At 48.1% G+C, this 14,647-nt stretch overlaps 1 protein-coding gene across 1 annotated transcript in view; it reads right to left on the bottom strand.

Moving 5' to 3' along the window:
• Positions 1–2,925: 2,925 nt before the first annotated feature.
• Positions 2,926–14,647, bottom strand: part of LOC125452121 (dermatan-sulfate epimerase-like protein) — a 37,057-nt gene continuing 25,335 nt past the window's right edge. Inside the window, exon 2 of the mRNA XM_048530141.2 lies at positions 2,926–6,382. Coding sequence (XP_048386098.2) covers positions 3,790–6,382 — 2,593 coding nt within the window. The 3' untranslated portion in view covers positions 2,926–3,789. The remainder of the gene's footprint in view (positions 6,383–14,647) is intronic.

Here is a 14,647-nt window from a genome sequence, read left to right on the forward strand (position 1 = left end):
AGGCACCAGCACACTGGATAAATTTAAAGAGGAGACAGACAGATTTTTAATTAGTAATGAGTGAGACAGCAATGGCAGAAAAATGGAGTTGAGACCAAGTTGAGATTAACCATGATCCTATCAAATGGCACAGCAGGCTTGAGGGGCTGCATTTCTTACTGCTGCTCGTGGTTTGTTTGTTCAGAGGGTTGTGAAAGGAGACTGTAGGCCAAAGTCTTGTGTGGCCAACCTCCAGCACCATCTTGGTCCATCTCCAGTGAACAACACTGGAGAAAAATCACAAGGAAACAAAAAAAAATCTTTGAAGACTTTGGATTATTAATTGTAAGAATATTGGATATTGGGAAAGAAGGGTGATTTGATTCCCATATAAACAGCACATTCACTTCCAAATGTTACTGGTTTGTCACTCTGAGTGGCCAAGAATCATCCAATCTGGATATGAAGAGTTTATCTGTTTTCTAATTAGCTAATAAGTTTCTAATAATTCTTATTAGAATAATAATTTCCTTAATATTCACTCAGGCGATGTGGGTGTTGCTGGCTGGGTGAAAATTTATTACCTATCCCTGGTTGGCCTTGAGGTGGTGGTGAGCTGCCTTCTTGAACTGCTGCAGTCCTGTTTGTGTAGGTAAACCCACGATAACATTAGGGAGGGAATTCCAACATTTTGGCCCAGTGACAGTGAAGGAACGGCGATATATATCCAAGTCAGTGAATGGGGTAGAGGGAAACATGGAGGGGGTGGTGTTCCCTTTGCTCTTCGAGATGGAAGTGGTCATGGGGCTGGAAGGAGTTATCTAATTATCTTTGGTGAATTTCTGAGCGTATCTTGTAGTTGGTACATGCTGCCACTACCAAGCATCGGTGGTGGAGGGAGTGGATGTGCCAATCAAGTGGGCTGCTTTCTATGACATTAAGCAAACAACAGATGTCTAAATGGAGAGATTGGTGGGACATTTAATAGGGTCGAGTCAAGTAATATGGCCAACAGGATACGATCTGTCCATGAGTTAATCCTAATTCCGTAATCAATTGATCTAAAGTAATGTTTCCAGGTAATCTACGCTCTCCTAATTTCTTATCCATAATCCTAGTAGAAACTAATGAAATTGAGTCTGTTAGCAAACAACCTGATGTTAATTTTTATCTGCCCCACACAATGCTTTCAATGCATCTTATCCACCTGAAGAGGTACTTTTTGACCTTGCTGACTTCAACATTTCTATCATTTATGTTTAAATAAATTTAAGATGCCTAGCCAGTTCCAAAAGCAAGCAAAGCTCTGAATCTGACAAGTTCTGCCTGATATTTTCATATACTTACTGTTACAAAACAATCGCATTCAGGACAAAACCATTCTGCCTATCGAGGCTGTGCTTTTTCCTTGAGAACTAACCAACCAGTTCTGCTGCTCCATTCATTCCACACTGTCCTCTAAACACGTCCTCTCCAACTATTTATCTACACCTTTAGAACACAGAACATAGAACAGTACAGCACAGTACAGGCCCTTCGGCCCACGATGTAGTGCCGAATTTTTACCCTAAATCTAAGGTATATCTAACCTCCACCCCTACCTTATACTATCATCCAAATGCCTATCTAATAGCTGCTTAAATGCCCCTAGTGAGGCCAAATCCGCTACCCTCTCCAGCAATGCCTTCCACGCCCTGACCACTCTCTGAGTAAAGAACCTACCTCTGACGTCTGCCCTGTATCTACCTCCACTCACTTTAAAACTATGCCCCTTCGTAATAGCTTTATAAAAGATCCTTTTGATTCTATTTCCAGCACCATTTCAGGAAAAGCATTGCAGTTTGGTTGAAGCAGTGACATTGCAGTAATGGTACTGCATTCAGTATCCAGAGACTCATGCTAATATTCAGGGGAACATGGACTCATGGGTTCAAATCACACCATTGCAGATGTTTGAAGCTGATGTACAAACGAAGCAAGGGTGTTATGAGAAATAACATTTTCACACAGTAAACAATTAGGGTATGGAATGCACTGCCTGGAAACGTGGCAGAAGCTGGTTCAATTCAAAAGGGCCATTGGATGGTTGTTCGGATACAAAATAAGGTGCAAGGATATGGGAAAAAAAGACAGGAGGATGGTAGTCAGTCTTGATGCTCATTTGATCTTCTGGTGCAGACATGATGGACCAAATGGCCTCTTTCTTCACCATAACATGATACCATGAAGCCTCCAAAATGACCAATTATTGGCCAATTGAGGACCTCAACGCACTGCCTCTCCAATCAGCTGCCACCTACATCCCCACCCCCCACAACCCTGGTCCAGTGGATGGGTATGGCAGCTGGATTCCTGACTGAGAAATCATGTAACAGCCAGAGAATGCTGAGGGTGGGGACCCCAGTTATATCAAGGTGGGGAGCCATCAGAGGATCGGACTCAACCCCTTGAACCCCGTCACTATGACCCCCAACTCCATAAGATGAGTATAAAATCTACTTGCCTTACCATCACTGGATCCTCTCATGGCAAGCCATACCAGAATGGGGCAGGTAGGGCAGGGGTTAGTCCAAGACATTGCTAGCCTCTTATTGGTTAGCAACATCTCAGGACAGCTTTGAGGCCTACGATTGGCTGGAAAGCTTGCCCTCATTCTGGGAGCTGACTGGATGTGTTTTCTTAGCAGTAAGGGACTGGCGAGTTATTCATTGCCCCCCACAACACTTTTAACAGAAAGAGTCCTGGGGGAATTTTACCCATTGAATCTAACTAATAGCAACACAGAGAGGCCATTTGTCCCATTGTGTCAGTGCTAGAAAAGGTAGCATTTCCTGTCAAGGTCCTGTCTCCTCTGCTTTTCAATGATGTCTTGAGAGGCAGGGAGCCGAAGAGAAAAAAAGACAAATCTTTTGGTTCAAACTTCTCACTAGCATTTTGGGAACAGTGTGCGACTGTGACATTTACTTCTTCAAGAAATGTACAACAAACAAGCTCTAACCCAAAAAGCCAAATCACACGCTGTGTCAGAAACTTGTCCTATCAATGTTCATTCATTGTGGCATTACCCTTACTTGGAACGAGGCCTCTCCGATTGATCAATCACTCACCCTCACTGCCCACAACAGTTTAAGACTCATTATATTGGCCAATGTTTCAACTTATTTTGGCAAACACAAGTTTTATGGATTGGGTACATTTTTCAAGGCTTCCCCACGGTGCACTCCAATACTGCCATTCTTGGAAATGATAAACCGCGAGCACTGCGGAGGACAGTAGAACTCCCACCAAGCCAGAGATCTTAAATTTTTTTGCTCGTAAAATTCCCTCTTTTCAGGAGCAGCCAGGCCAGATCGCTTTCTTAGACAATTTGGCAAACGGGTCTCAGGCCCAGGAGCACAAGAACTAGCGACGGAGAAATGGAATAGCATCTGCAGCTAATTATCACTTAATGGGTTCAATTGAACAGCACAGCCTTGCGTTTTAGCTCAATGCGATTAATGCTATCACATTATGAATGATTCATGCTGCAAGGTTACTTCCATCTTTCCATCCCGTTCCCAAAAATATGCCCCAGTCTCTGCCTTTCCTCCTGTGTTGAAAGTCCCCCACCAAGTCCACCCTTCCCTCTGCAAGATCCCATGGGCTACAATTACTTTGAAAGCACTGTGCCCAGCAGACAACGCAACACACCCCGTTGTTCTGGGCCTTGAGACGCCAATTTGTCCAACTTGGCCGGGACTTTCCTGGCCTGTCCAACGTTTTTATGCCAAGACTTTGGAGACAGCCCCACCGCCCTGGTGAGCAGCGCTCTCAGCTGGTCGACCTGGTGTAGCCGAGTTCACTCATCACTGACCAGCAAGTGTCCTCAATGAGCCTGATGTCCTTCTGGGGCATCCTGTCCCTCCAGGCATGGAGGCTGCTGGGAGAGACCTCGCCCTCAAATGGAAGGTGAAACAGATTGGTCGAAGTGGCGAAAAGGATGCGGTTCAGGGCAGCCGGGGGGAGGACAAAACCCAGGAAGGTGTAGATTCTCTCGGCCGTTTCCCGAGGGGCCTCGACGAGGTCCTCAAATCTCAGCAGGTGGTAGTTGCCGGGTGACAGCTTCTTGCTTACCCTCAGCGTCGCCCTGGTGTTCGCGAGCCAGAGGTGAGCCAGGAGGATCACCGGGTCTTTGGCTGTCGATGAGAGCTGCCTCCGGAGGGATTCGTACTCAAAGGCGTAGCCGGAGTCTGGGTCACATCGCTCCTTTCGCTGGTCTTCTCTGAAGAGCAAGGCCAAGTGCTGGGGCACATTCCTCAGGGAATAAAGGCTGGGCTTGCTGTTATAGAGCAGGGAGTAGACCCAGGCACGAGGATCCCTCACCACATACAGGGCCCTCATTGAAGATCCAATCACGGCCTGCACGAACGGCAGCTTCAGCGTCCAGCTCCCACTGCTCAAACTGAGGACCACCCGGGCGTTGGGATAGGAGGCAAGGTGCCTCCGCAGCCCCCTGACGTATTCCGCGTCCCTCTCCAGGTTTTCCTTAAACTTGGAGCTCTGGTCAGCCCTCCTGCGGGCTTTCCTCTTCCTGAGCGGGGGGCTGTTGTTGACTGATGGAGCTCCTCTCGGCGGGCCATGCAGGGCGATGTTCTGGAGGTGCAGCTTGGTGTTGTGCACCAGGGACTGGAGCCAGCCCTGGATCAGACGGTAACGTCCCGCCAGCGCGTCCGACTCCCTCCACTCGCAGGCATCGACAAAGGAGTCAAACTCGAACTCCACCTCGGGCAGGTCGAGGTGTTCCGTCGGGACCCTGATGTAGACGAAATCGGTGCTGTTGGCGAAGAGGTGCCTCAGGATTTCGGCCCCGGAGCCCGGCAGCGAGGTGACCACCACCGGCGACATTTTCCCCAGGCCCTCATCCCACTGCTCGGACGGTCCTCCCCCTCCCTCGGCACTGTCCGCAGCCCCGGTCCAGGCCATTCCGCATGGGGGCCTGGAGCATGTGCCCCACAGTGCCACCAGCTCAAGGAACCACAGGGTGATGAGCGCCAACAAGGCCAGGCGCAGCATGCGCCCGAAGGAGATGCAGAGTTTCCAACGGGCAGCCACCAGCGCCAGGCCGAGGCACAGGCCGGCGCCCAGGAGGCTCCTCAATGCAGGCCCGAAGCGGAGGAAAGTGGGCACGGGCCTCCCGGGGCCCCCGGATGGAGCTGTCCCGAAACCGAACCTGGTCACCTGCTGTCCTGCTTCCACCTTGGCATAGCCCCCGAAACCCAGGTAGCGGAAGCGGGCGGTGGGGTCGCTGTGCTGGGTGGCCACGGAGACCAGCAGCTCGGTGTCGTTGACGGTCAGCGCCAGCCTGAGGCCGCGTGCTGAGTCATCGGTGAAGCGGCAGTCGGTGACACGGGCCCAGGGCCCATGGAAGACGTAGGCGATGCGGGTGAACCGCTCGCCCAATGGGAAGGTCACATTGACATACTGGGTCCAGCGCTTCTTGAACTCCGCCACCTGCTCGGCCTCCTGGATGCGGGGGGCTGGGCTTCCCCCGCGGTGGTCGAGCCAGAACATGGCGAACTGAGCGTCCCAGACGTCCATCATTGCGCCATTGAGGCGACCAGCCACCCGGTGAGCCACGTACTTGAAGTCAATGTCCAGGTTGTGGAAGAAGGCACTGACTAGCTGGAGCGGGGAGCCTTGACGCTTCTCGATGTGGTCTACGACCAGCAGGACCTGGGGGCTTAGAAGCAGCACGGCACGGTAGACACTCTGAAGGCCCATGGCAGAGGAGTAGGCGGGAGCTGCCTCTCCGCTGGTGAACAGCATTCCTCCGTCCTGTGTGGCGGTCACCAGCTCACCCGCCGAGTTGCCAGCCTCACCCACCATCCAGTTGAGCCATTGGCCGCACTCCCCCAGCTGGCCCTCCCAGGGCTGGTTGCACTGACTGCTGGGAGATGGTGAGAAGACCAGCACGTTGTTTAGGTGGCTGTACTTGGGCCCGTACAGAGCCTCCGACACAAAGACTTGGCCGCTGGGGGCAAAGGTGAAGGAGTTCTGGTCCGGGTGCTCGTGGCCTGGGTTGAAGTTCCTCCAGCCATCAATCCATGAGTACGGGCTCTCGTGGACAATCCCGTAGACTGCCCGCCCTCCCAGCTTCCCCGACTTGAACGAAACAAAGGTGTTGCCCGGCTCATTGGGCAAGCCGCCCCCATAAGTGACCACCCCCCAGTTGGAGAAGATGTGGAGGCGGGGCGTGCCGTGATGGGCGGGCGGCTGCGGGGTCAGCTCTGGGTCATACCAGATGTATTCGGTGTGGAGCGTACACCACTTGTGGGCGCTGGAGGGCTCCATCGGGCCATCCTTGGGACGGTGCTTCCTGATCTGCTTGGCCAGCCAGTTTCCACTGCCATTCCTCAGCACGTACCTGCACGACACAGAACATACACCAACCTTAGACATGGGAGAATGGGCAACCACATAAACCATCACAAGTAGGAATGGGAGTAGGCCATTCAGCCCCTCAAGCCTTCAATGGGATCATGCTGACCTAAAACTCCTAACGTCCACTTTAGAGCATTGAACAGTACAGGCCTTTTGGTCCATGATGTTGTGCCAAACTTTTATCCTAAACCTAAGTTCTATCTAATCTCCACCCTGACCTTATACTTTCCCAGCCTTTCCCCCTTACCCTTGATTCCCCCACTGATCAAGAGTCTATCTCGGTCTTCAGTATGCACAAGGACTCTGCCCCTATCGTTCTCTTTGGCAAGGAGTTCCAAAGACTCACAACCCTCTGAGAGAAGAAATACCTCATTTCAGTCTGAAATTTGCACCCCTTAATTCTGAAGCTATGCCGTCTGCTTCCAGTCTCTCCCGAGAGAGGGGAAACATCCTCTCAGCCTTTACCCTGTCAAGAATCCGAAATGTTTCAATGAGATCACCTCTCAATCTTCTAAACTCCAAAGGCAACAGTCCCAGCCTGTTTAGTCTTTGTGCATAAGCTAATTCCTCTGAAGCATGGACCGTCTGAGTGAGCCAAATCCCAGATAATCCCCAGGCCCGTCTCGCTGTGTTTATTCTACACAGTCTCCCCCATGTCTTCAGCAGGACTGCTCTGTGTGAAAACTCTCAGACAGGAAGCGAAACATGAGAAAATAGTCACAGGGAATTAGCAATGTTGTTGGATATCACTGCCAGTTCCCTGAGTCAGACACACCAACAACCAGCAAGATCTGTGTGAAAAACGGTTCACCGGTCATCTGCCAAACATCCAGTAATTTTCCAGGCAGCCTCCTCTACTTGAAACAAATGGAAGGGAGAACAGTGGGATCTGACAACTCTTGGCAAGTCATCCAAACTGATTCTACAAGTACATTAAGAGCAAGACAGCAACTAGACAGAGAGTAGGGTCCCTTAAAGATCGTTGCATTGGACCTTCGGAGATGGGAGAGATATTAAACAAATATTTTGCATCAGCTTTTACTGTACAGAAAGAAATGGAGGGTAGAGTACTCAGGGAAATAAATATTGATGTTTTGAAAGCAATTCACAGTGCAGAAGAGGAAATGCTGCAAGTCTTAGAAAACATAAAGGTGAATAAATCTCAGGGACTCGATCTAGTGTATCCCAAGACTTTGTGGTAAGTTAAGGAGGAAATTGCAGGGCCTGTTTTAGAAACATTTGTATCATCTATAACCACAGGTGAGGTGCCGGAGGACTGGAGAGGGGCTAAGATTGTGCCTTTGTGAGTCTAATTTCAGTGGTGGGTAGGTCTTTGGGAGTGATTCTGAAAGATAGGATTTATATTTGGCGAGGCAAAGAATGATTAGGGATAGTCAGCGTGGTTTTGCATGAGGGACATTGTGTCTCACAAACCTGAAGAATTTTTTTGAGTAAGTAGTGAAGAAGATTGATGAGGGCAGAGTGGTCGGCATTGTTCATTTGGATTTTAGTTAAGCCTTTGACAGGGTTCCACATGGTAGACTAATTAATAAAGTTAGATCACATGGGATTCAGAGTGAGATTGCCAATTGGACACAAAATTGGCTTAACGGCAGGATGGAGGAAGTGACGGTGAATGATTGTTTTTCAGAGTGGAGGACTGCGACCAGCGGTGTTCCACAGGGATTGGAGCTGGGTACACTTTTGTTTGTCATTCATATAAATGGTTTAGATGAGAATAGAGACAGCATGGTTAGTACATTTGTGGACAACACAGAAATTGGTGATATCGTGGACAGTGAAGGAGGATATCTAAGATTACAAAGGCATCTTGATCACATGGGCCACTGGGTTGAAAAATCGCAGATGGAGTTTAATCTGGACAAATGTGAAGTATTTTGGCACAACAAACAGGGCTAGGGCTTATACCATTAATGGTAGGGCCTGGGGTAGTGTTGCAGAACAGAGGGACCTAGGGGTGCAGGTACATATATATCTTTGAAGTTTGTGTCATGTAAACAGCGATAGAGGTGTCTTTGACAAGGGAAGTAAAAGCCTGGGATCAAGGGCCTGCCACAAAGGAGTGATGTCACAGGAAAACCAAAAGTTCATTGGCTAGTTATAGCTCCTAATTTGACTATCTATTCCAGGTTACTTTCAGATTGAATGAAACAGGAGAAATATTTTCAAATAATAAGTCTGAAAATCTGTCAGTGGTCAGTGTCAGGTGGCTGTGACTGCCATCAAGGCATAAAAGCAAAAGGAAAAAGTATACAATATGGTGGGAAGCAAGAGGACTGGGAAGCCTTTAATCAATAACGGAGGAGAACTAGAACAGCAACAAGTGCGAGTGAGAGGAAAGATGCTAGTAAGCTAGCTAGTAATGTAACAAAAATTGCAAGAGTTTTTTTTAATATATAAAAGGTAAGAGAGACTCAAAAGCGGACATTGGGTCAATGGCAATGAGGTTGGAGAAGTAGTAACGGGGAACAAAGGAATGGCAGAGGAACTGAATAGGTATTTTTCATCAGCTGTCACATAGGAAGACACCAACAGCGTACCAGATCTTCAGGAGAAGAAAAATACAATTGAATGAAGGGACAGAAGTGAGTGCAGTGACCCTTACCAAGGAGAAGGTGCTGGTGAAACTGAAAGGTCAGATAAATCACCCGGACTGAAGGAGATAGAGGAGGGGATTGGAGAGGAATTGATGTGGTCTTTCAGGAATCACTGGGGTTGGGGAGGATCCCAGAGGACTGGAAAACAGCTAATGAAGCACCCCTGTTTAAGAAGGGAGGGAGGGAGGCAGATGATAGGCCGGTTAGCCCGACCTCAGTAGATGGTAAGATGATAAAAGTCCATTTTTAAGGATGAAATTGCCGAGTATCTGGATGTGCAAAGTAAAATAGGGCCAAGTGAGTGCAGCTTTGTCAAGGTGCAGTCTTACCTGACAAATCTGTCAGAATTCTTTTTCAAAGAATCCTTACAGCGTGGAAGAAGGCCATTCAGCCCATTGAGTTCTCACTGGCACCATCCTCAGAACATCCCACCCTATCCCTGTAACCCTGCATATCCTATGTCTAATCCACCTAACCTATGTACCCAAGGACATTATGGGCAATTTAGAATGGCCAATCCACCTAACCCGCACATCTTTGGACTGTGGAAGGAAACCAGAGCACCCAGAGGAAACCCACGTAGACAGTTGCCCGAGGGTGGAATCAAACCCAGGTCCCTGTTGCTGTGAGGCAGCAGTGCTAACCACTGAGCCACCGTGCCACCACTCTGGGGAGGGAGGAGCAAGTTAGACAAAGAAGAACCAGTGGATGCGATCCATTTGGATTTCCAGAAGGCCTTTGTCAAGGTGTCATATGAGAGGCCTGCTGAATAAGAGCCCATACATTAGGGGCAAGGCATTAGCATGGTTAGAGGTTTATCTGACTGGCATAAAACAGAGAGTGAGGACAAAGGGGTCTTTTTGAAAATGGCAAAACAGTGACAAGTGGAGTTCCTCAGGAATAATTGTTGGGACCGCACCTATTCATGCTATACATTAACGAACTGGGCAAAGGAAATGAGGGCATTATGGTTCAGCTTGCAGATGGTACAAATGTAGGTGGATGGACAGGTAATGTTGAGGAGGTGGGGAGGCTGCAGAAGGACTTGATAACAAAGCGTGAAGCTGGATGAACACAGCAGGCCAACCAGCATCTCAGGAGCACAAAAGCTGACGTTTCGGGCCTAGACCCTTCATCAGAGAGCTGATGAAGGGTCTAGGCCCGAAACGTCAGCTTTTGTGCTCCTGAGTTGCTGCTGGCCTGCTGTGTTCATCCAGCGTCACACTTTGTTATCTCGGATTCTCCAGCATCTGCAGTTCCCATTATCTCTGCAGAAGGACTTGGGCAGGCTAGGACAGTGGGCAAAGAAGTGGCAGATGGAATCATGTGGACAGGTGTGAGGTTATGCATTTTTGCAGGAAGACTAGAGGTGGAAACTATTTTCTGAACGAGTAAAAGCTTCAGAGATCTGAAGTGTTGAGGGAACAGAGAATCCTAGTGTAGGATTCTCTTAAGGTTCACACACTGGCTCAGTTAGCAGTTAAGGAGAAAATGAATGCTAACATTGCATTTACAAGAGTACTTGAATACAAAAGCAGTGATGTACTCCTGAAGCTGTATAAGGCTCTGGTCAGATGGCATTTGGAATATTGTAACAGCTTTGGGCCCTGTATCGAAGGAAGGATATGTGGCCTTGGAGGGACTATAGAGGAGAATTACAAGGATGATCCTGGGGATGAAGCGCTTGTCATATGAGGAATGGTTGAGGATTCTGGGTCTGTCCTAATGGAGGTTGGAAGGATGAGGAGGATCTCACTGAAACTGAAAGGCCTGGATACAGTGGACATGGAGAAGATGTCTCCACTAGTGGGAGAGATTAGGACCCAAGGGCACAGCCTCCAGTGAAGGGACGACTTATTAGAGATAAGAAGGGATTTCTTCAGCCAGAGCGTAGTTAATCTCTGGAACTTGTTGCTGCAGAAGGTTGTGGACGCCGAGTCAATGAGTGTCTTTAAGGCAGAGCTAGATGGTTCTTGATTAGTAAGGGAATCAAGGACCTTGGCCAGAAGACAGGAGAATAGGATTCAGAAACCTATCAGCTATGGTTGAATGGTAGAGCAGATTCAATGGTCAAAATGGTCTGAGGAGAGCCAGGAGGGGGCACGAGAAAGGCTTGGCAGAAGGAATCCGGGAAAACACAAAGGCATTTTACACTTACGTGAGGAATAAGAGAATGGTCAAAGAAAGAGTAGGGCCGATCAGGGATAGCATAGGGAACTTGTGTGTGGAGCCTGAGGAGGTAGGGGAAGCCCTAAATGAGTTTTTTGCTTCTGTCTTTACGAAAGAAACGACCTGTGTAGTGAATGAAACCTTTGAAGAGCAGGTGTGCATGCTGGAATGGATAGAGATAGAGGAAGCTGATGTACTGAAAATTTTGTCAAACATTAAGATTGACAAGTCGCCAGGCCCGGATCAGATTTGTCCTCGGCTGCTTTGGGAAGCGAGAAATGCAATTGCTTCGCCACTTGCGAAGATCTTTGCATCCTCGCTCTCCACTGGAGTCGTACCTGAGGACTGGAGAGAGGCAAATGTAATTCCTCTCTTCAAGAAAGGAAATAGGGAAATCCCCGGCAATTATAGACCGGTAAGTCTCACGTCTGTCGTCTGCAAGGTGTTAGAAAGGATTCTGAGGGATAAGATTTATGACCATCTGGAAGAGCATGGCTTGATCAAATACAGTCAACACGGCTTTGTGAGGGGTAGGTCATGCCTTACAAACCTTATCGAGTTTTTTGAGGATGTGACTAGTAAGGTTGATGAGGGTCAAGCTGTGGATGTGGTGTATATGGACTTCAGTAAGGCATTTGATAAGGTTCCCCATGGAAGGCTCATTCAGAAGGTCAGGAGGAATGGGATACAGGGGAACTTAGCTGCTTGGATACAGAATTGGCTGGCCAACAGAAGACAGCGAGTGGTAGTAGAAGGAAAATATTCTGCCTGGAAGTCAGTGGTGAGTGGGGTTCCACAGGGCTCTGTCCTTGGGCCTCTACTGTTTGTAATTTTTATTAATGACTTGGACGAGGGAATTGAAGGATGGGTCACCAAGTTTGCAGACGACACAAAGGTCGGAGGTGTCGTTGACAGTGTAGAGGGCTGTTGTAGGCTGCAGCGGGACATTGACAGGATGCAGAGATGGGCTGAGAGGTGGCAGATGGAGTTCAACCTGGATAAATGCGAGGTGATGCATTTTGGAAGGTCGAATTTGAAAACTGAGTACAGGATTAAGGATAGGATTCTTGGCAGCGTGGAGGAACAGAGGGATCTTGGTGTGCAGATACATAGATCCCTTAAAATGGCCACCCAAGTGGACAGGGTTGTTAAGAAAGCATATGGTGTTTTGGCTTTCATTAACAGGGGGATTGAGTTTAAGAGTCGTGAGATCTTGTTGCAGCTCTATAAAACTTTGGTTAGACCGCACTTGGAATACTGCGTCCAGTTCTGGGCGCCCTATTATAGGAAAGATGTGGATGCTTTGGAGAGGGTTCAGAGGAGGTTTACCAGGATGCTGCCTGGACTGGAGGGCTTATCTTATGAAGAGAGGTTGACTGAGCTCGGTCTCTTTTCATTGGAGAAAAGGAGGAGGAGAGGGGACCTAATTGAGGTATACAAGATAATGAGAGGCATAGATAGAGTCGATAGCCAGAGACTATTTCCCAGGGCAGAAATGGCTAGCACGAGGGGTCATAGTTTTAAGCTGGTTGGTGGAAAGTATAGAGGGGATGTCAGAGGCAGGTTCTTTACGCAGAGAGTTGTGAGAGCATGGAATGCGTTGCCAGCAGCAGTTGTGGAAGCAAGGTCATTGGGGTCATTTAAGAGACTGCTGGACATGCATATGGTCACAGAAATTTGAGGGTGCATCCATGAGGATCAATGGTCGGCACAACATTGTGGGCTGAAGGGCCTGTTCTGTGCTGTACTGTTCTATGTTCTATGTTCTATGTTCTAATGGGCCGAATGGCTTAATTCTGCTCCTATATCCTGTGCTCTTGTGACTCCTCCACCCTTCAGACCATGCATTCCAGAGCCTAACAAACCCTACTGCCCCTTCCAACTCCATTTGGTTTAAACCCCTCCCTTTCTCCTGACTTCTCCCTCACCTTTGGTAGTCTGCATTGCTTTTAATCAGTTTGCTTATAAATTAATCAACTGGAAAACATGATTTACAGGCAGCAGTTATGAAAAGTACCGTAGTGAAAAATTAACCATTGTGTGTGTTTAAGAGCATTATTAAATATAGAAAAGATAATAGAAAATAAGACCCTCAGTTGAGTTCTTTCCCAGCCAACATTTTTGGAGCCCAGTCTGGGGAATGGGCACATGAAATAAAACGAGCAGTCTCCCCTCTAGCTGCACTCCAAGCCTCAATATATCATCACAACAACTTCATCCTGACATGCTGTTGGCTGACTTTTAGCTGGGAGAGAGAGAGGGACAGGGAGAGGGAGAGAGGGGGAGAGGAGAAAACAGAGAGAGAGGGAGGCAGGTAACTCATTCCTCATAAAGTCCAGCCTTTTAATTTTTCCCTTAATTTCTCTGGTTACCCACCCCAGGGGAGCAGTTTCTCCCTGTTTACTCCGTCAATTCCTCTCATACCATTCACCTTCTTGATTATGTGCTAACTTTGGGTGATTAATGCACAAGAATGCACAATTAGAGGCGTACAAAATGTCAGAGGTATATAGAGTGGACAGCCAGAGACTTTTTCCGAGGGTGAAGGTAGCTATTATGAGGGGGCATAGTATTGATGTGAGTGGAGGCAGATATTGGGGAGATGTCAGAGATAGATTTTTACTCAGAGACTGGTCGGGGCGTGGAATGCATTGCTGGAGAGGGTAGTGGAGTTGGCCTCATTAGGGGCATTTAAGCAGCTATTAGATAGGTATATGGATAGGTATATATATGATTGGATAAGATAGCGGTGGAGGTTAGATCGACCTAGGTTTAGGGTAAAAGTTTGGCACAGCATCGTGGGCTGAAGGGCCTGTACAGTGCTGTACTGTTCTATGTTCTAATACCTAAATCTCCCTACACCTCAGAATTCCACAGTCACTCTCCATTTAAGTTACACTCTGCTGTATCATTCTTTCTGCCAAAGGAAATGACTTCACTTTTTCCCACTCCCAGCTGCCCACTCAATCTATCTCTATCCACCTACAAGCTCCTTGTGCCTTCTTTACAATATACTCTGCTTCCCTATCTCCCTTATCTCTGTGAACTTGACCACCCTGTCTTCACTCCCCTCGGAGTCCTTGTTGTAAATTATAAGGAGTTGTGGTCCCAACATTGAGCCCATGCAGCACTGCACCCACCACATTCTTCAGTGAGGTTTTGCGCTTTGGAAAAAAGAATACAGGCATGGACTATTTTCGAAACGGTGGGAAAATTCATAAAGCAGAAGTATAAAGGGATCTGGGAGTGTTGGTCCAGGACTCTCTAAAAGTTAACTTGCAGGTAGAGTCTGTGATAACGAAAGCAAATGTAATGTTGTCATTTATCTCAAGAGGGTTTGAATATAAAAGCAGTGATGTGCTTCCGAGACTTTATAAAGCTCTCGTTCGGTCCCATTTAGAATACTGTGTCCAATTCTGGGCCCCACACCTCAGGAAGGACATCCTGGCCCTGGAGCGTAT

The sequence above is a fragment of the Stegostoma tigrinum genome, chromosome 5, assembly GCF_030684315.1.
Source record: "Stegostoma tigrinum isolate sSteTig4 chromosome 5, sSteTig4.hap1, whole genome shotgun sequence".
Taxonomy (NCBI): Eukaryota; Metazoa; Chordata; class Chondrichthyes; order Orectolobiformes; family Stegostomatidae; genus Stegostoma; species Stegostoma tigrinum.